Source organism: Dendrobates tinctorius, unplaced genomic scaffold, assembly GCF_039654945.1.
Source record: "Dendrobates tinctorius isolate UK_male_01 unplaced genomic scaffold, ASM3965494v1 ptg000059l, whole genome shotgun sequence".
NCBI classification, from domain to species: domain Eukaryota; kingdom Metazoa; phylum Chordata; class Amphibia; order Anura; family Dendrobatidae; genus Dendrobates; species Dendrobates tinctorius.
Window position 1 is genome coordinate 10,851,777 of NW_027361727.1, and position 21,072 is coordinate 10,872,848.

Below are 21,072 nucleotides of genomic sequence, written 5' to 3' on the forward strand. Positions count from 1 at the left end.
AAATGAAAGTGGAAACAAGTCAAAATGATGCTCAGTATTGTGTGTGGCCTCCACATGCCTGTATGAACTCCCTACAACGCCTGGGCATGCTCCTGATGAGGTTGTGTATGTTCTTCCGAGGGATCTCCTCCCAGACCAGGACTAAAGAATCCGTCAACTCCTGGACAGTCTGTGGTGCAACGTGACGGTGGATGGAGGGAGAGATGCTGTCCCAGATGTGCTCAATCAGTCATGCTGAAGGATGTTGCAGGCAGCAGGTTCACACTCAGCATATGTGACAGAGTCTGGAGACGCCGTGGAGAGCGATCTGCCTGCAACATCCTTCAGCATGACCAGTTTGGAAGTGGGTCAGTAATGGTTTGGGGTGGCATTTCTTTGGAGGGACGCACAGCCTTCCATGTGCTAGCTAGAGGTACCCAGACTGCTATTAGATACAGGGATGAGATCCTCAGACCCCTTGTGAGACCATATGCTGGTACGGTTGGCCCTGGCTTCCTCCTAATGCAGGACAATGCCAGACCTCATGTCGCTGGAGTGCGTCAGCAGTTCCTGTAAGATGAAAGCATTGAAGCTATGGACTGGCCCGCCCGTTCCCCAGACCTGAATCCGATTGAGCACATCTGGGACAGCATGTGTCGCTCCATCCACCAACGTCACGTTGTACCACAGACTGTCCAGGAGTTGACATATTCTTTAGTCCAGATCTGGGAGGAGATCCTCAGGATAACATCCGCAACCTCATCAGAAGCATGCCCAGGCATTGTAGGGAGGTCATACAGTCACGTGGAGGCCACACACAATACTGAGCATAATTTTGACTTGTTTCCACTCTAATTTTGTCTTGTTTTGATTTTCATTTTGACTTGTTTCCACTTTCATTTTGGGGGGTCTCTCTAAATCCAGGCCTCCATTGGTTCAAAAATTTGATTTCCATTAATGATTTTTGTGTGATTATGTTGACAGCACATTCAACTTTGTACAGAACAAAGTATTCAATGAGAATATTTCATTCATTTAGATCTAGGATGTGTTATTGAGTGTTCCCTTTATTTTGTTTTGAGCAGTGTATATAGCGACCCAACGGGGGGGGGAATCAGCCAGCGGTCGGCACAACACACAATGGGATGAAAATGGGGAAAGGTAGGCCCTACTGATAGGGAAATGGGGGATGGTCACCACCTGAGCCTGACCCTGCACTCCCCTAACGCCCAAAGTGGGTTCTTCCCCCCCAACCTCCATCAGGAACCTTGTCCCTCGCTGTCACCTAGCCCTAGCTAGTGCACTGGCTGGCAAGGGCACTAGTATCACCACTGCAGATGGCACAACACAGGGGACAGTGACAAACACGAGGCAGATGAGGAAAAAACACATTTAGCTTCCAGAGTCCGCTTCCAAGCTCCACGCCGCAGTTGACACAGAAGCCGGACTCCAAACTCCAGAAACAGCAGACACCAGAGAGCTGCCAATGCAAGGCTGGTCTCCATACAGAAACTCTATCGCCAACAGTCAGCTGATGCATCAGGTGATCATTTAAAGGATGGTGGGAGTGGTCACCACCCACGCCAGCTGACCTAACAACTCTGCAGTTACAATAGATTGCCAGCAGCGGAAACTGACAATATCCCCCACTGGTCCTGAAATATAAAAAAAAGCTACATTTAAAAAATCGTAGAACCAGAGCTGCCACGATCCCAAAAATGGATCGTGACAGATTTTCAATGATGTTCAGATGAGGGGACTGTGAGGGCCGTTGTAAAACCTTCAGCTTGCTCCTTTTGAGGTCATCTATTGTGAATTTTGACGTGTGTTTAGGATCATTATCCATTTGTAGCAGCCATCCTCTCTTCATTGAATCCATTCTTCCCTCTAACCGTGAAATATTCCCTGTGCCATTGGCTGCAACACAACCCCAAAGCATGATTGATCCTCCCCATGCTTAATGGTTGGTGAGATGTTCTATTCCTGAAATTCTGTGTCCTTTTTTTCCCCACACATATCTTTGATCTTTGTGGCCAGAGTTCTATTTTAACCTTATCTGTCCACATATATTGTTTCCAAAATGCATCAGGCTTGTTTAGATGTTCTTTTGCATACTTCTGATGCTGAATTTTATAGCGAGGATGAGATTTTCTTCTAATGACTTCCATGAAGGCCATATTTGTGCAGGTGTCTCTGAACATTAGAACAATGTATCACAACTCCAGTCTGCTAAATCTTTCTGAAGTTCTTTTGCAGTCAAGCAGTGGTTCTGATTTGGCTCTCTAGCATTCCTACTAACAGCTCTCAATGAAATTTTGCTTGGTCTTCCAGACCTTATCTTGAGCTCCACTGTTCCTGGTAACTGCCATGTCTCAATTACATTTCAAACTGAGGAAAGGGCAACTTGATAACGCTTTGCTATCTTCTTATAGCCTTCTCCTGCTTTGTCAGCCTCCATCATTTTCATTTTCAGAGTGAGAAGCAGCTGCTTAGAAGAACCCATGTCTGCTGGTTTTTGGCACAAGGTTACAGGAGGCTGGGTTTTTATAAAGCTGGGATAGTTGTATCCCCTGGCCTTTCCTAACGATGATAGTGAACAAGTCATAACCCTAACAGGCCAATTAAGGTCTGAAACCTTGGTCAAAGTTATCTGAGCCCACAAATCTCCAAGGGTGCCCAAACTTTTGCATCAACACCTTTTCCTTTTTGTAATTTTTAAAATGTAAAAGATAAAAATATTTTTTTTTGCCTAAAATACAAAGGAAATGTATCATCTTTAACTTTAGCCCTTTTAGAGATAATTACATCTTTAACTTGCTTAACTGTTCACAATAACAGTAATTTTGACAAGGGGTGCCCAACCATTTACATGCTACTGTGTATAATCTGAAAACCTTTAGAGATTGTTGCCTCTCGCTGTTTGCCTTATCCCCTTCCTGACATCAGAAATACTATCCCGTCCATGGGACCCGGGCCCCTATGCCCATGGACGGGATAGTACGTCTACCGCGATCAGCGGCGCCCACGTGGTGAGCGCCGCTGATCGCGGCCGGGTGTCAGCTGATTATCACAGCTGACACCCGGCACAATGTGTCAAGGGCGGTCACGGACCGCCCCCGACACGTTAACCCCTTGCACACCGCATGATCGCGGTGTACCGGGGGTTAAAGGGAAGCATCGGCAGGGAGGGGGCTCCCTCCGTGCTTCCCTGAGCCCCTCAAGCACAGGCATGAGGAAGCCTTCGGCACTGCCTGTGACAGATTGCTGATCTGTCACAGTGATCTGTGATGTGGCAGATCAGCGATCTGTCACAGGACAGTGATGTCCCACCTGGGACTATTTAATAAAGTTAAAAAAAAGTATTAAAATAATTTTAAAAAAAATCGCCAAATAAATTAGAAAAAAAAAAAAATATTCCCCCAAATAAATCCATTTTTTGGAAATAAAAAAAAAAAAACAATAAAAGTACACATATTAGGTATCGCCGCGTCCGTAACGACCGCCCTATAAAACTGTCCCATTAGTTAACCCCTTTAGCGAACCCCTTAAAAAATAAAAATAAAAAACGAAGCAAAAAATAATGATTTATTATCATACCGCCAAACAAAAAGTGTAATAACGCGCGATTGGGGACTAATTGATCATGTTTGTGGAAGAAATACGATTTTTTTATTTTCATGCCCGGGCATTATAAACTTCTGTGAAGCCCTTAGGGGCTCTCCAAAGGCAACATGACACCCGCAGAACATTCCCTCAAAGTCTGCATTCCAAAATGTCACTACTTCCCTTCCGAGCCCCGACGTGTGTCCATACAGTAGTTTTCTCCCACATATGGGGCGTCAGCGTACTCAGGACAAATTGGACAACAACTTTTGGGGTTCAATTTCTCCTGTTACCCTTGGGAAAATAAAAAAATTGGGGACTAATTGATCATGTTTGTGGAAAAAATACGATTTTTTTATTTTCATGCCTGGGCATTATAAACTTCTGTGAAGCCCTTGGGGGTTCAAAGTGCTCACCACACATCTAGATAAGTTCCTTAGGGGTTCTCGTTTCCAAAATGGTGTCATTTGTGGGGGGTTTCCACTGTTTAGGTACATTAGGGGCTCTCCAAAGGCAACATGACACCCGCAGACCATTCCATCAAAGTCTGCATTCCAAAACGTCACTACTTCCCTTCCGAGCCCCGACGTGTGCCCATACAGTAGTTTTCTCCAACATTTGGGGTGTCAGCGTACTCAGGACAACAACTTTTGGGGTTCAATTTCTCCTGTTTTTTTTTTTTTAATCAGATAAATTTTTATTAAATGATAACAAGTATATCATATGACATCAAGCAGTTGTTCACATATAATCATAAATTTTTATTAACAAAACTCCCCCCCCTTCCCCCCCCCATCCCCCCCTCCGAGACCCCTTCAGTGTCTTCCTCATTTCTATTCCGATACTCTTTCCCACCTCCATATATACTTGTTTATTATGAACATCATCTATATCATAATACATCCTCCCCACAAATCTAACTCCATTCTACCCATGGCTGCCATATCTTATGAAATACATCGAGTTTATTTCTTTTAGTATAAATACTTTTTTCCAATGAAATTATATGCTCCACTTGCGTAAGAAAGTCTCGTCTAGTCGGAGGCTCTTCTCTGATCCAGAACCGAGCGATCAACTTCCTTGCTATGAACAACAGTCTAGCAATCGCCAGTTTGACCATGGATACTGCTACTAATTCCTCTACATACCCTAATATACAGACCAAAGGGTCTCTGGGGACTGCACAACTATATATCAATTCAATCCGACTCAATACGACTGTCCAGTACGTAGACAATCTAGGGCAATGCCACAGCATGTGCAGCATGTCTGCCCGTTCTTGCGAACATCGTGGACACTCGGAATCGGACCTCAAACCCATCTTGAACAGTCTATCAGGAGTTCTGTAAGCTCTATGAATTACGTATAGCTGAGACATCCTCCCAGGTTCGTTCATAGAGATCTTAGGCACATATTCTAAAATAGATTCCCATCTATCGTCATTTATCTCTCCCAATTCTACCTCCCATTTTGCTCTAGACTTGATGGGATGTTTGACTAGAAAAGTGAACAATAAATCTCTATACATTTCTGAGATTGCCCCCCTTGTCACGCTGTTCTCCAAAATGGAGGCCAGCGTGATATCAAACTGGATCTCAATAAGTTTTCTCCGACATTGCGACCGACAAGCATGCTGAATTCTTTTATAATGAAACAAATTTGAATGCGGTAACTGGAATTCTGTCTGCAGCTCCATAAATGACTTAAGTCTTCCCTGACCCATTAGCTGTCCCATCCTTCTGATTCCTGCCTCTCTCCAGGGCCCAAATCCTTCCATTTGCCCGAATTCTGGCAAATTTATATTATCCCATACAGGAGAGTATTTGGTAAGGCCCGTGACACCCCTTATCTGTTTAACTTTTTCCCATACCTTATGAATTAGGAGAACAGTAGGAAACCGAGAGCCTAATTTTAAAAACTGCCCCCCTTCTAAACTCTCTCCCAGAGGCCATTTTCCAAACAAATATCTCAAACTACTAGGCGATTGTCCCAGTCCCGTCTCCACCCCCCATCCTCCAATATGCTGGCATTGTGCTGATAAAAAATATACCCAGGGGTTGGGAAGCGCCAAACCTCCTTCCTCCTTCGGCCTCTGCAAAGTTTCTTGTTTAAACCGTGGGCTTCCCCCCCCATATTAGTTCACCAAACAGCGATTTAATTTTGTGAACCTACTCTGCGAGATCCAAATTGGAGAATTATGCAGTACATATAACAGCTGTGGCATCACAATCATTTTTAAAAGGTTCACCCTTTCAATTACCGAAAGATGTAATTTATTCCATGCTGATATTTTGGAACGAATTTTTTGTAGCAAAGGGCTTAGATTAAGTTGTTCAAACCTAGTCAAAGGAAGGGCGATTTGTATCCCCAAATATTTAAATTTCGAAACTACCTTCAATTTTGCAGACCTTCCCACCTCCCCCATATCCCCATCTACCTCATCAATGGGCATTATGCACGATTTGTCCCAATTGATTTTGAGTCCGGAAAATTCCCCGAATTCCTCAATTAATGCCACCGCGTTATCCAAATTCTTCCCTGAGTCCTCCAAAAATAGCAAAATATCGTCGGCATACAAAGACACCCTCTCCTCCTTCACTCCATAGACAAATCCTTTTATCTCTTGTGCATCCCTTATTTTAGTGGCCAGAGGTTCCACGGCGAGGGCAAACAGCAACGGAGACAACGGGCATCCCTGCCTCGTACCCCTATGTAATGAGAAACTATCAGATAATTCACTATTCACTCTAATTTTTGCCGTTGGAGAGGAGTATAGCAACCCCACCCACGATATAAACTTGGGCCCAAACCCAAGGCCCATCAAAACCGACCATAAGTACTTCCATTCTACACAATCAAAGGCCTTATGGGCATCCAAAGACACTACTACTCTCTTTCCAGCATTTTCGGCTGGAATTTGCATATTTAAATATAGCCTCCTTAAATTGATTGCTGTAGATTTATTGGGCATAAATCCCGATTGATCTGGGTGGATTACTTTATCAATCACGTGGGTCAGTCTGTTGGCCAAGGCCTTCGCCAGAATCTTTACATCTGCCGTAAGGAGTGAAATTGGTCTGTAGGACTCCGGATTCAATGGGTCCTTATCAGCTTTAGGAATGACCACCACAATGGCCTCTCTCATAGATGTAGGTAACATTCCCCTTTCCAACGACTCATTAAATACCTTCTCCAATTTGGTTATTACTTCTTCATTAAAAATTTTATACACCTCTGCCGGAATGCCATCCGCCCTCGGGGCCTTATTTCCCGCCATGTCCGCCAGTGCCACCCTCAACTCCTCAATTTCTCCTGTTACCCTTGGGAAAATAAAAAAATTGGGGACTAATTGATCATGTTTGTGGAAAAAATACGATTTTTTTATTTTCATGCCCTGGCATTATAAACTTCTGTGAAGCCCTTGGGGGTTCAAAGTGCTCACCTCACATCTAGATAAGTTCCTTAGGGGGTCTAGTTTTCAAAATGGGGTCATTTGTGGGGGGTTTCCACTGTTTAGGTACATTAGGGGCTCTCCAAAGGCAATATGACACCCGCAGACCATTCCATCAATGTCTGCATTCCAAAACGTCACTACTTCCCTTCCGAGCCCCGACGTGTGTCCATACAGTAGTTTTCTCCCACATATGGGGTATCAGCATACGCAGGACAAATTGGACAACAACTTTTGGGGTCCAATTTCTCCTGTTACCCTTGGGGAAAATAAAAAAATGGTGACTAAAAGATCATGTTTGTGGAAATAATACGAATTTTTTATTTTCACGCCCGGGCGTTATAAACTTCTGTGAAGCACTGGGGGGTTCAAAGTGCTCACCACACATCTAGATAAGTTGCTTGGGGGGTCTAGTTTACAAAATGGTGTCATTTGTGGGGGGGTTTCCACTGTTTAGGTACATCAGGGGTTTTCCAATCGCGACATGGGTTTTCCAGCCAAAAACGTCAAATGGCGCTGCTTCCCTTCCGAGCTCTGCCATGCGCCCAAATAGTGGTTTACCCCCACATGTGGGGTATCAGCGTACTCAGGACAAATTGCACAATAACTTTTAGGGTCCCGTTACCCTTGGAAAAATAAGAATTGAGGGTGAAAAGATCATTTTTGGGGAAAAAATATGATTTTTAATTGTACGGCTTTATGTTATAAACTTCTGTGAAGCCCTTGGGGGTTCAAAGTTCTCACCACACATCTAGATAAGTTCCTTAGGGGGTCTAGTTTTCAAAATGGTGTCATTTGTGGGGGGTTTCTACTGTTTTGGTACATCAGGGGTTTTCCAATCGCGACATGGTGTCCGATCTCAATTCCAGCCCAAAACGTCAAATGGCGCTGCTTCCCTTCCGAGCTCTGCCATGCGCCCAAATAGTGGTTTACCCCCACATGTGTGGTATCAGCGTACTCAGGACAAATTGCACAATAACTTTTAGGGTCCTGTTACCCTTGGGAAAATAAAAATTGGGGTGAAAAGATCATTTTTGTGGAAAAAATATGATTTTTTAATTGTACCGCTGTACGTTATAAACTTCTGTAAAGCCCTTGTGGGTTCAAAGTTCTCACCACATATCTAGATAAGTTCCTTGGGGGGTCTAGTTTCCAAAATGGGGTCACTTGTAGGGGGTTTCCACTGTTAAACGTGACATGGCGTCCGATCTGAATTCCAGCCAATTTTGCATTGAAAAAGTCAAACGGCGCTCCTTCCATTCTGAGCTCTGCCATGCGCCGAAACAGTCGTTCCCCCCCACATATCAGGTATCAGCGTACTCAGGACAAATTGCACAATAACTTTTGCAGTCCAATTTCTCCTGTTACCCTTGGTAAAATAAAAAAAATTGAACCTGAAGTATTTTTTTGGTGAAAAAAAGTTAGATGTTCATTTTTTTTTTTTTAAATATTCAAAAAAATTCCTGTGACGCACCTAAAGGGTTAATAAACTTCTTGAATGTGGTTTTGAGCACCTTAAGGGGTGCAGTTTTTAGAATGGTGTCACTTTTGGGTATTTTCTATCATATAGACCCCTCAAAGTGGCTTCAAATGTGATGTGGTCCTAAAAATAAAATGGTTTTGTAAAAATGAGAAATCGCTGGTCAACTTTTAACCCTTATAACTTTCTAACAAAAAAAAATTTTGGTTCCAAAATTGTGCTGATGTAAAGTAAACATGTGGGAAATGTTAGTTATCAAGTTTTTTGTGTGCCGTATCTCTGTGATTTAAGGGCATAAAAATTCAAAGTTGGAAAATTGCGAAATTTTCAAAATTTTCGCCAAATTTCCGTTTTTCTCACAAATAAACGCAAGTTATATGAATGAAATTTTACCACTAACATGAAGTACAATATGTCATGAGAAAACAGTGTCAGAATCACCGGGATCCATGGAAGCGTTCCAGAGTTATGACCTCATAAAGGTACAGTGGTCAGAATTGTAAAAATTGGCTCGGTCATGAACGTGCAAACCACCCTTGGGGGTGAAGGGGTTAACTGGATACAATTGTAACAATCAAAATATTAATAATTGTTTTGAGCAGAATTATAGGGGGTTCACCACTCCCACCCAAATGAATAAAGAGGTGCGACAGGGCCCGGTTCTCCAAATAGATGGGGGTCCTAGTGGTGAATCCTGAATCTGACTTATAGTTTCACCATTGACATGTATAGTACAGAGGACATACTTAATTTGCAAGCAGCAAATACAAAGCCATGGTTGCACTACAACGCCCAGCATTGGATCCCGATAACGTTTTTTTTTTTTTTACCTTTTTGAGAAGTAATCCATGAGAAATGTTATCTGCAGTTATAAAGGCTGACACCAGATGTGTGATGGAGCCGGCTTCTCCGCAGTGAGGCCGGAACAGGAAGGTGCTCATCCCCCGCTCCCTGAGAAATGGAAAACGTCAGTGATCAGTGCAATCCTTCCAATCCAGCGATCGCCACCAAACTCCGCTGAGGATTTCACTCCAGAGACCCCATTAATCTCTAAAGCAAAGGGAACCCTGGAAGTGAAGTCAGTGGAGAAACCAACAGTTTTGCTTGAGATATGGAATCTGGAGAGGCTAAACCTTAGGGGGTCTAGAGAATTCTGGAAGTTACTGATGTTCCTGTGCACAAAATCCAGGGAGAAAACATTTAAAAGGATTCTCCTGCCAATGGTGACTTGGTGGGACAGTCTTGAGGAGAAAGGGGGTGACTTACTTGCGCAGGTTGTTGAGCAGCATGATATTGGCATACATATAATACAGGTAGTAACTGTACGGGGGGTTCTGCTCGTGCATCCACTGGTCGGGGGTCGGACTCTTGTTGGAGAACATGTGATCATTGTGTTTGGACTCATCATCGACGCTGTCAAAACCCGTGACCTGGAATCACAAATGTGCCGATCAACGAAGGATACACACAAGAGGGGGCACCCCGAGATGGACACAAAGAGGGACACTCCCTGGTTTAAGGAAGTACACCCCACCCCCCAATATATGCAAGGGAGGACACCCCTGAAATACACAAGGGAAGACAGCCCTAGATATATATGAAGGGTGTCACCCCCAGTTATGCACAAGGAGGGACATCCCCCCAGATATACACAAGGGAGGACACCCCCGGGATAAACAAAAAAGGAGGACACCCCAAGATGTAGACAAGGGATGACAATCCTAGATATATACAAACCGTGTCACCCCCTGATTTAAGGAAGGACACCCCCCCGGATATACACAAGGGAGGATACCCCTGGATATATACGAAATTGGGACACCCATACATATACACAAGGGAAAACACCCCTAGATAAAAATGCAGGAGGACACCCCCAGATGTACACAAGTAGGGCCCCCTGAATATATATATATAAAGGGGGGACTCCCCTGGATATACAGTATAAAAAGGGAACAACCCTGAATATACACAAGGGAGGATAGATATATACAGGGAAGAACACACCCCGAAATATATACTAAGGATGGGACAACCCTGAATACACAGGGAGGACACCCCTGGATATACACAAAAGGGGGACATCCCTCGTTACTTACATAGTTAAGGAATAGGTAGAGCTCTTTGTGATCTGAAGGGTTAATTGTCGCCTCAAATAGTGGCAAGAATATATTTTCCAACATTTTGCCAAAATCTGGGAGAATCTTCTTCGATCTGAAAATGTCACTGGAAGAAAAAAAATACAGACATTGATTCCTCATGATTATTCTTATTCTGCCATCATGGTGATCCAGTGTTATATGTCATAATCCACATTTATGGGAAAAGTAACGTTTAATTTCACATCTGATGTAACCTGTGCTTGCAGTTCCCATTCTCTACCATCAGGGGGCAGCACGTTTACGGTTAGAAAATGTTGACTACCCACAAATGAGAAGCAGGCGTCAGGGCGGCATCAGTGATAATGGGCTCCATGTCTGCACATCTCCTCTGCATCATATCTCTGTGTTAATGGTCCGGAGAGATTATGTTTTATTGAGATTGTATCAAGTTTCAAAACCCCACAGGAAGCAAAATGTGAATTTCCCTTGCAATTAAGCCCAGCCTAATACTGGAAAGGCTGCAGTGCACAAAATGACTCCTGATCCATAGCCGCTGCTGAAATCAAGTCTATACACAGGCTTCTCTATCTGCTGGTTGGGGCGCAGCATTGTTGGGGGCTGATGGTGTTTGTGGGTACATGGTGGGCTGACTTATTTGGGGCCCTGGTTTGGACACAAGCTTACTGCTGGGAGTCCTGAGGTTTGACTGTGTTTTTATTTTATGGTGTTTATATTTAGACTGTTTTTTCTTGTATAAAACGTCTCAAGCTGCACCTACAGGAGCACACCGCTCTAGCCCCTGGTTTCCTGCTTTACTGGTGTGAAGATTGATGGTTCAGACCAGCAGAATGGTTACACCTTTGGTCCAAACTGTGCGCTCCCCTAGGCCAGGGTTCCCCAACTCTAGTCCTCAAGGTCCACCAACAGATCATCTTTTCAGGATTTCCTTTGTATTGCACAGGTGATGCTGGATGAATGGCAGAAAGACTGAGGATGGTGGGGTCCAGTGACCCGAAGAAGATTTATCAGAGCAATGTAAGCACCTTTAAGAGGTGAGTAAATACCCCCAAAAGAGTCGAGGCACCGCCACACCAGAGGAGTCTGGAAGCTGAAGCCCAGTTGCATAAAGGAGTGCCACAGCCGAGACGGCTAGGAGATGGATGCAGTTGTGCGGTAGCTGTAAAGGCTACAAGAGCATGCAAAGCCACCAAGCGAGCAGGACAATGCCATTGTTCATCAGATGGGTTGTGAACACTGAGAAAACTGTGAGCTATGCTGTTTAGCTTGTGACACAGAGACTTTTGCAAGCTGAAGGAAGTGCTGCTGATGAAACTGCCAGCAGACTGTCACAAATGTTAGCTAACTGCCTCAAGTGTCACTAAAGGGAGAACTGTCTATGTCTTTTCAAGTAAACCGTTGCCTCATGTGAACCAGGCGTGACCATCAAGCTCATTGCCTCTTTGGGTGTAATGAATTGGGAAATTTGAGAACAAAAGATCAGATCAAGAGGAGAAAGAAGCAGATTTCTCCTTCTAATAAAAAGGGATTCCGCCACGCACGCAACACCATCCTTTGTATTCGTGAGTAATCACTGGGCAGCAGGTGGGCTTCACAGTATTAGCGTTAACATGATCCATAAATGACTTACAAGATCCGAGGCACCTGGATCATCCAGCGCATGTTGGGGGAGTAGACCTTGTGCTTGATGAACCACTTGGCCAGTATGTCCCACTCATCGGGGGAGCGGCCATAGATGGACAGCCGAGGCTCTGTGTACTGATACTTGCTGTCCTCCAACTCTCGAGCCACTTCCTGAACAGACAGAACGGGGGGCACATCAATGAAAAAGAACAAGAAGAACAAGTTAGAACCATGGCTCCTCTGTTAATTTGGACTTTTAAAGGTGCAATCAAGATGGTGTCACTGAAGTTGGAAGAAGAGGTAGACCTCAAAAGGTACAAGACATAATGGTGATAGGACCTTCCAGGTATCTGGGGGGGGGGTCTGACCACCATAACTTATCCAGGGTAGGATAAAAAGTAAAGCACCAGAGTTGGAATGGTTAAACATTTATCAGGCAGGGCCCCCACTGTTATTGCTTCTTCAGGGGCCCCATACTTTAATTAGCAACCATTTTGTAAAGTAAGAATTTGTGATTGCACCATCCAATTAGGGGAATATTTAAAGGGGTTTTATGAAATTAGAAAAATATGGCTGCTTTCTTCAAGAAACAGCGCCACACCTCTCCATGGGTTGTGTCTGATATTGCAGCTCAGCTCAAATAAAGTAAATGAGGAGCAGTTGCAATACCAGACACAATCCATGGAGAGGTGTAAAGTGGCGCAGCGACTAGATGATGAATGAACCTTGCGCACTGCGAGAATTATCACTGACCCTTTAAATATAGCATACATACAATCACATGCCGGTGAGGTCCCTACCTTGATAATCCTGGCAAAGTACTCCCCGTCTATGTAATTGTCCGTCTTCAGGTAGAGGTCTCTGAGCTCGCTCGCTCCCACGGGGTTATACTTAGCGTTGAACTTATCGAATCTATGGAAGGTTTGTCGTCCCTGTGGGTTCAACATTAATCAATTATTGATCAGTATCTCCCCCCCAAAAAAAAATAAATCAAAAACCCCAGAAAAAAAAAATTAAAACTTAAAAGGCAAACTCTATTCACTTCAATAGGAAGACTGTAACCTGATCCCTCAGTTCACTCCAATCTGTACTTCAGGTGGCAGGAAGTGGGAAAGAAGTCTCATAAGTGGGGAAAGAAGCAGATTTCTCTCCTAAGATATATTAAGATCGCTCATATTTATTTGTAAAATTGTTTTATGCAAAATTTGTCAAAATGATAGTGACCATTTAAGATTTTTTTTAACTTTGAGATATGATTGTTGATATTTCAAAAAGTTTCAGAAAGTCCAAGTTTGACTTACTTTCTTAGAACCCGGACAGATCTAAGAATGATTATCTCAACGTTCTGGTATTCGGACCCTAGATAAAGAGTTTGGAGAAGTAGAAGCTCTGACTTATTATCTCCGGGGCTGACAGATTGCAGTCACACTCCCTCTGACTGATCACAGACGTTTGTTGCCAAAGTTTTGGCATATGAAATGTGGACATTATTATAGGTATTTTCTCCAAGCGTAACAATATTGTATCTTACAGTTATTAGGTTCTTTAGAAGGACGTAGATCTGGGGACTTATTCTGACGGAATACAGGCTGAACTGGATGGACTAATGACTTTTTTCGGCCTTACTATGTTACTATGTATGTTACTATATTACATCTGGACCACTGATATAGTCCTGAAAAAATCAAAGATCTGAGCTATTATCTCAGAGGTCCACATCATACAGTTGTGGCCAAAAGTATTGACACCCCTGCAATTCTGTCAGATAATTCTCAGTTTCTTCCTGAAAATGATTGCAAACACAAATTCTTTGTTCTTATTATCTTCATTTAATTTGTATTAAATGAAAAAACACAAAAGAGAATGAAGCAAAAAGCAAAACATTGATCATTTCACACAAAACTCCAAAAATGGGCCAGACAAAAGTATTGGCACCCTCAGCCTAATACTTGGTTGCACAACCTTTAGCCAAAATAACTGCGACCAACCGCTTCCGTTAACCATCAATGAGTTTCTTACAATGCTCTGCTGGAATTTTAGACCATTCTTCTTTGGCAAACTGCTCCAGGTCCCTGATATTAGAAGGGTGCCTTCTCCAAACTGCCATTTTTAGATCTCTCCACAGGTGTTCTATGGGATTCAGGTCTGGACTCATTGCTGGCCACCTTAGAAGTCTCCAGTGCTTTCTCTCAAACCATTTTCTAGTGCTTTTTGAAGTGTGTTTTGGGTCATTGTCCTGCTGGAAGACCCATGACCTCTGAGGGAGACCCAGCTTTCTCACACTGGGCCCTATATTATGCTGCAAAATTTGTTGGTAGTCTTCATACTTCATAATGCCATGCACATGGTCAAGCAGTCCAGTGCCAGAGGCAGCAAAGCAACCCCAAAACATCAGGGGACCTCCGCCATGTTTGACTGTAGGGACCATGTTCTTTTCTTTGAATGACTCTTTTTTTATCCTGTAAACTCTATGTTGATGCCTTTGCCCAAAAAGCTCTACTTTTGTCTCATCTGACCAGAGAACATTCTTCCAAAACGTTTTAGGCTTTTTCAGGTAAATTTTTAGCAAACTCCAGCCTGGCTTTTTTATGTCTCGGGGTAAGAAGTGGGGTCTTCCTGGGTCTCCTACCATACAGTCCCTTTTCATTCAGACGCCGACGGATAGTACGGGTTGACACTGTCGTACCCTCGGACTGCAGGGCAGCTTGAACTTGTTTGGATGTTAGTCGAGGTTCTTTATCCAACATCCGCACAATCTTGCGTTGAAATCTCTTGTCAATTTTTCTTTTCCGTCCACATCTAGGGAGGTTAGCCACAGTGCCATGGGCTTTAAACTTCTTGATGACACTGCGCACGGTAGACACAGGAACATTCAGGTCTTTGGAGATGGACTTTTAGCCTTGAGATTGCTCATGCTTCCTCACAATTTGGTTCCTCAAGTCCTCAGACAGTTCTTTGGTCTTCTTTCTTTTCTCCATGCTCAATGTGGTACACACAAGGACACAGGACAGAGGTTGAGTCAACTTTAATCCATGTCAACTGGCTGCAAGTGTGATTTAGTTATTGCCAACACCTGTTAGGTGCCACAGGTAAGTTACAGGTGCTGTTAATTACACAAATTAGAGAAGCATCACATGATTTTTCGAACAGTGCCAATACTTTTGTCCACTCTCTTTTTTATGTTTGGTGTGGAAATTGGAATTATATCCAATTTGGCTTTAGGACAATTCTTTTTGTGTTTTTTTATTTAAGACAAATTAAATGAAGATAATAATACCAAAGAATTTGTGTTTGCAATCATTTTCAGGAAGAAACTGAGTATTATCTGACAGAATTGCAGGGGTGTCAATACTTTTGGCCACTACTGTAACCCCTGGATGGCCACTAGTTATAGAATTATAGAGCTTCCCCAGATCATTACAAACTATACGTTACCGCGTGGACATCCAGAGAGTCTACGGTCAGGTCGTACGGATCCATGTGAAGACTCTCAAATAGTTGTTTGAGTGTCATCTTCTTCCCATTCTTCTCAGTGACCACCTTGTCCGGTTCTGTGCGATACGTGTGTTTAATGAAGCGGAGCAAATGCTTCTGGTTCATACAGGCAGCAGCGTGAATATGGGTGTCCACCTGAAGATACCGAAAACCAGATGGTTAATTGTGCCCCCACATTTTTTTTTTCCAAGGAGTGTCCATCATTCCAGAAACGAATTACTGAACTGAAGATCACCAGATGACCAATGTCCATATCATGTATGGTCATACCATGCAAAGATCTATCATTACCAGCTGAGGTGTGGTGATCCTTACCAAAAATGTCCACCCCAATCAAAGTATATGGTTGATGTCCATGCAACCAAATGAATGATACATATGAGGTCTCCAAAGGACTTATCCTTCCAAGACCAATGTAAATGACATTTTCCCAAACAATTAGGTGGAATCGTCATTGCCGACACAAGCCAAGTTGTAGGATTCCTGCAAGCAACTTACGAATATTTATATCTACATTGCCCAAACCTATCAGCGTATCCCCTGATCATATGACCCAATCGTATCAAGGATAATCTATACGGACTAAACTGGTCAATGTACAATCGAAACCAAACAATAGGATTTATTTGATACTTTCTGATGATGGTCTTCAAACAACATCAACCCAACTGTATGACTGGTCAACCCAACGTATTAATAACCATCCAACCAGTTTGGTTGGGTGGACTATGATAAGTTTATAAGTTATTAGACACCACCTTACCAAACTGTTATCTAACAACCATCCCTACCGAGTATTGAAGATGACCTAAACCAAAATTTATCCAATGATCTAATGACCATCTGAAAACAGCAACGACCACCAATTCTAAAAAAAAACAAAAAAAAAAACAGTGCCCCAAAAAAGTATCGGTCACCATCTAACCAAACTGTATGACTTTTGTAATAACCACGTTCATTTGGCTGACAGCTATTCTTCCAAAGACCACCTAAACTAGAATGTCTCCGATCATCTATTGAGCATCTGAAAATATCACCAGCCACTGATTCTAAAATAGAAATCTTGGCAACACATCAATGACCATGAAACCAAACTTCATCTTATCTAATGACCATGGCAACAATGTATTAAGCACCATCAAACCGAAATGTATCACTGATTTAATGACCATCACACCAAGGTATCAATGACCGGGCAACCAAACATCTTTTTGTATCGAAGACTACCTGAAACAAAGTTTATGACTTCTCTAATGACCTTCTGAAAATTCCAACGACCACTGCAAGTAAAAAAAACATCTTGGCAAAATATCAACGGCCACCAAACTATTTAAACACCGTCCTAATAAAGTATCAATCAAGGTCTAACCAAACTGGATGACTTCTAATAACCACGCTCGTTTGGTTATTCTTCCCAGCACCTGGGTGTCATCTAATGACCCTTAATTCATGGGTTCCTTTAAAGTAAAAGCCGATGAGCGCCTCATTGATCACTTGTATAGAAGAAAAAAAAATAAGACTATATTGCTTTTTTGGTGTTTATATTTATACCTTCCTGACATTATAGAAGTCGCGGTGAGGGACACTTTTCAGTTCCTTCAGCTCCGACATCTCGTTCAGCATCTCATGGAGGTTAAACTTGGATCCCAGGAAGTTGAGCCTGCGGTGACAGTAGGTTTTTCTGTGGGAAACATTGATAAAAATAATAAGGATTAATGTTCTTATTTTTATAGCGCAGATCTGGCTGATGACCAGTCCACAGACCGCACCAAGCGATTGCATCATAGCTGCGTCCACTGGCACCGGCTCTCAGGCTCCACATCACACCGCACGCTATTAGGCTGGAATTGTATCTTCAGTGTTCAGTCAGTGGTCACTGCGTATTGGGACAACAACTGATCGTACTGGATCACATGACATTAACCCTTTTCTGTCTTGCCAATTTATTTTTAATACAGCCTTGATCTAGTACAGTGCAGCTAAGATCAGTGACTCCAGGTTAGCTGAAATGTCTATTGGTGTCGTAGAACTTAGCCCTGTCCTTCTCTCATGCTTTATACTTCAGTTCTGCTCTATTAGAGCATGGCTATAATCAAGCACTCCAGTTTAGCTTCATTGTCTATTAGAGGTTAAAGTAGTCTGAATTTCATCTCCTGTTTCATCATAGGCTCAAACTGCTTGCCAGTCCTTTTCTCATGCTTTATACTGCAGCTCTGCTCTTTTAATGCATGGCTACGATCAGTGGCTCCAGTTTAGCTGCATTGACTATTAGAATCTTACAGTATGTAGCCTGGAATCTATCTCCTTTCTCATCACAGACTCAGGCGGTTGATCTTTCCTGCCATGCTTTATACAGCAGCCCTGCTCTATTAGGACATACTTACAATCAGCAACTTGAGTTCATCTAGATGGAAATCCACTTTCTGTCTCATCGGAAGCACTGTATTTCTGCCATGCTTTACACTACAGCTCTGATCTATTACATACAGCTGGAAATAGAAACCTCATCACCTATTAGGGTCTTACATAGTCTTAAATCCATGTCCTGTCTTATAACCAAAGTCTACAAGTTTCTCCCTCCCTCATGCTTTGCACTGCAGCTTTGTTTTGCAACTAAACTGCTTGCAGGGGGAAAAAATACTATCTGCTGCAAATAAACTGGAGGATAAGTATTTACTATATTTAGTGCATCACTTTTCCTGGAGACAGTAAAGCTAATTTGTCTACAATAGACCTCTCTGGAATGTCTTTGTCACCGTCAGCGCAGGATAGATGGTGTGGTGAGCTGCCATATTGACCATTGTTTTATTACAAGCTTGTGGCATGCAGCAGAGACTCGTCATAAGCTAAGTATTAATCTCTCCATTATTACGAGTTCTGTGCAGATCCAAACATTTACATCCAAAACCTGAAGAACCTGTTCACGATTCTTTACAAGTGGGAAGAGCATTGCTTGCCAACACAATGTGTCATAGGTTCAAGTAATTACGACTGTCAGGCGCCCGGCCTCCTGGCTCTACTCTCTTCATTCTGGAGAGTTACATGAGAAGTTTGTCAAAACTTTTGCATTCTTCTTCTCCGAGCCAAAGAAGACAACCACATATAAATGTGGATGACACGTCCCATGACTGGTCAAACAAAAATTTGGGTTAAAGCCCACTTGACCATATAGCAGACACACAGAAGTAGCTGCCTCTCCACTTCGTCTTAACGGGATAGGTTCCCTAACTGTAAAAGTGGGTGGTGGAGGCCCCTAGGTCATCCATGAGTTCTCCAGGGCATGTTCCCCACATGTCCTCCCTAGAATCCAACCCTGGTGGAGAAGTAAGCAATTTGCTCCACTGACTTCTATCTATGAACATCTTGCTGGTCCATTGGTCCTTTCCCATGCCAGAGGAAGTCACAACATAAGTAAAAAGTAAGGTCTTTCGGTGTAGGATATGCAGTGTGAACTATCATCGGTGTCAAATTTTACTCTTTTCTCATAGTGTGGACATCAAAATCAGATGGCTCAGTTGGGATATCTGAGCCTCTGAGGCCTCCCTTAGTCTTCACGAGACATCCCTGACGAATGTCAGGGGCTCGACTGACTGGCTCTACCCTCTTCTTACTGAAGAGTTACATGAGAAGTTCGTCATAACCTTCTAATGTTCCCTCTTCAAGCCAGAAGAGACATAGTAACATAGTAACATAGTTTTGAAGGCTGAAGGAAGACCTTATGTCCATCTAGTTCAGCCTATTTTTAGTGCAGCTGTTCTGCATTGTTGATCCTGGGGAAGGCAAAAAACCCACAGAGTAGAAGCCAATTTTCTCCATAGGGAAAAAAATTCCTTCCCCTAAGCTGGGTCAATCATCGACCTATAATATTCTGTTATTCGTAACCTTCTATGCTGTTACTCACAAGAAAAGCCTCCATTCCTTTCTTACATTCATTCAGTGAGTTGGCCATCACCACTTCCTCAGGAAGAGAATTCCAGAGACTCACTGCTCTTACCGTGAAGAACCCTCTTCTATGCTGGTGCAGAAATTGTCTTTCCTCCAAACGAAGAGAATGCCCCCTTGTTCTTGTCACAGTCCTTGGTACAAACAGTTCATTGGAGAGATCTCTGTATTGCCCTCTGATATACTTGTACATATATATTAGCATATCAGAGGGCATTACAGAGATCTCTCCAATGAACTGTTTGTACCAACTAGTTATAAATATGGATGACACATCCCATGAGCCGATTAACCAAACATCCCATGTAGAGGTGGGCGAGAAAAGGTTGTTGTGGCTCAGGGGCAAAAATTTGGGTTAAAGCCCACTTGACCCTGTATTGCAGACACACAGAAGTAGCTGCCTCTTCACCTCTTCTTAATGCGATAGGATCTTCAACCATAAGACTGGGCGGTGGAGACACTTAGGTCATCCAGATTATGACTCTTCCATGGCATGGTCCCCTATTTGTCTTTCCTACAATCCAGCCCTGGTGGAGAGGTAAGCAATTTGCTCCACTGACTTTTATCAATTGGTGTCCCTTGCTACAGGAAGCCACAACTTGAGTAAAAAGTAGGGTTTGGGTGTAGAGCATACAATATGACCCATCATTGGTGTCTAATTTTCCTCTTTTCTTATTATGTGGTCCCCGATATCAGATGGATCAGTTGGAATATCTGCTCTTCTGTGACCTCCATTAGTATTCACTACTAGAACAACCCATAGAGATTTTTAACTTACGTTGGGCCGTCAGCGATAAGAGCCAAAATATGACTGAGGTCAAGAGTGTAGGTCTCAAGGTCGGGATATGGTAAACTTCTCGGTTCGTTGGCTTCCGCCATCTCCTTGTTGTCGTAAACGTATGGGATCCCGCCTCTCATTTTTACAACGTAATAAAGGTTTGAAGGAACTTTTTCTAAATTGTAAGGATCCTCAATTCCTGGTGGAGGGTTAAAGACTGCAAAATAAAAATGGATGGAGAAACGTAGAGTTTATATCAGATGTAACATGAAGTCCTTTACTTGGGACGATCCCTATATTATTTACATCATAAACATCACCGAAGATTTCCAGGTTTGATCATACATTGTTTTAGAAATGTTACATTCAGTTTCTATTATATTTTGTGCAATTTCCTACTTATAAACACATAAAGGATGGTGTCATTACTGCCCCATGACCATCACTTACAACCCATCACATTTTGGGAAACCCATGTCTCTTTTGGGATCATTAAAAATTAGGGCAAACATTTCCCCTATATAAAGTGTCACCTGAAAAAGAGTTATTGTTTAGATCAGATTTTTATGTTAAATATATTTTAACTATTTTCAAATCATTT

At 42.8% G+C, this 21,072-nt stretch overlaps 1 protein-coding gene across 4 annotated transcripts in view; it reads right to left on the bottom strand.

Moving 5' to 3' along the window:
- The window catches only part of AMPD3 (adenosine monophosphate deaminase 3), a 77,255-nt gene that overhangs the window by 5,288 nt on the left and 50,895 nt on the right, over positions 1-21,072 (bottom strand). For all 4 annotated transcript variants that reach the window (XM_073578397.1, XM_073578394.1, XM_073578396.1 and 1 more), the window contains exons 5-12: positions 20,472-20,688; positions 17,303-17,432; positions 15,692-15,886; positions 13,057-13,188; positions 12,264-12,427; positions 10,613-10,739; positions 9,780-9,943; positions 9,344-9,464 (exon numbers count right to left, since the gene is read on the bottom strand). In XM_073578397.1, the coding sequence (XP_073434498.1) occupies positions 9,344-9,464; positions 9,780-9,943; positions 10,613-10,739; positions 12,264-12,427; positions 13,057-13,188; positions 15,692-15,886; positions 17,303-17,432; positions 20,472-20,688 (1,250 nt within the window). The remainder of the gene's footprint in view (positions 1-9,343; positions 9,465-9,779; positions 9,944-10,612; positions 10,740-12,263; positions 12,428-13,056; positions 13,189-15,691; positions 15,887-17,302; positions 17,433-20,471; positions 20,689-21,072) is intronic.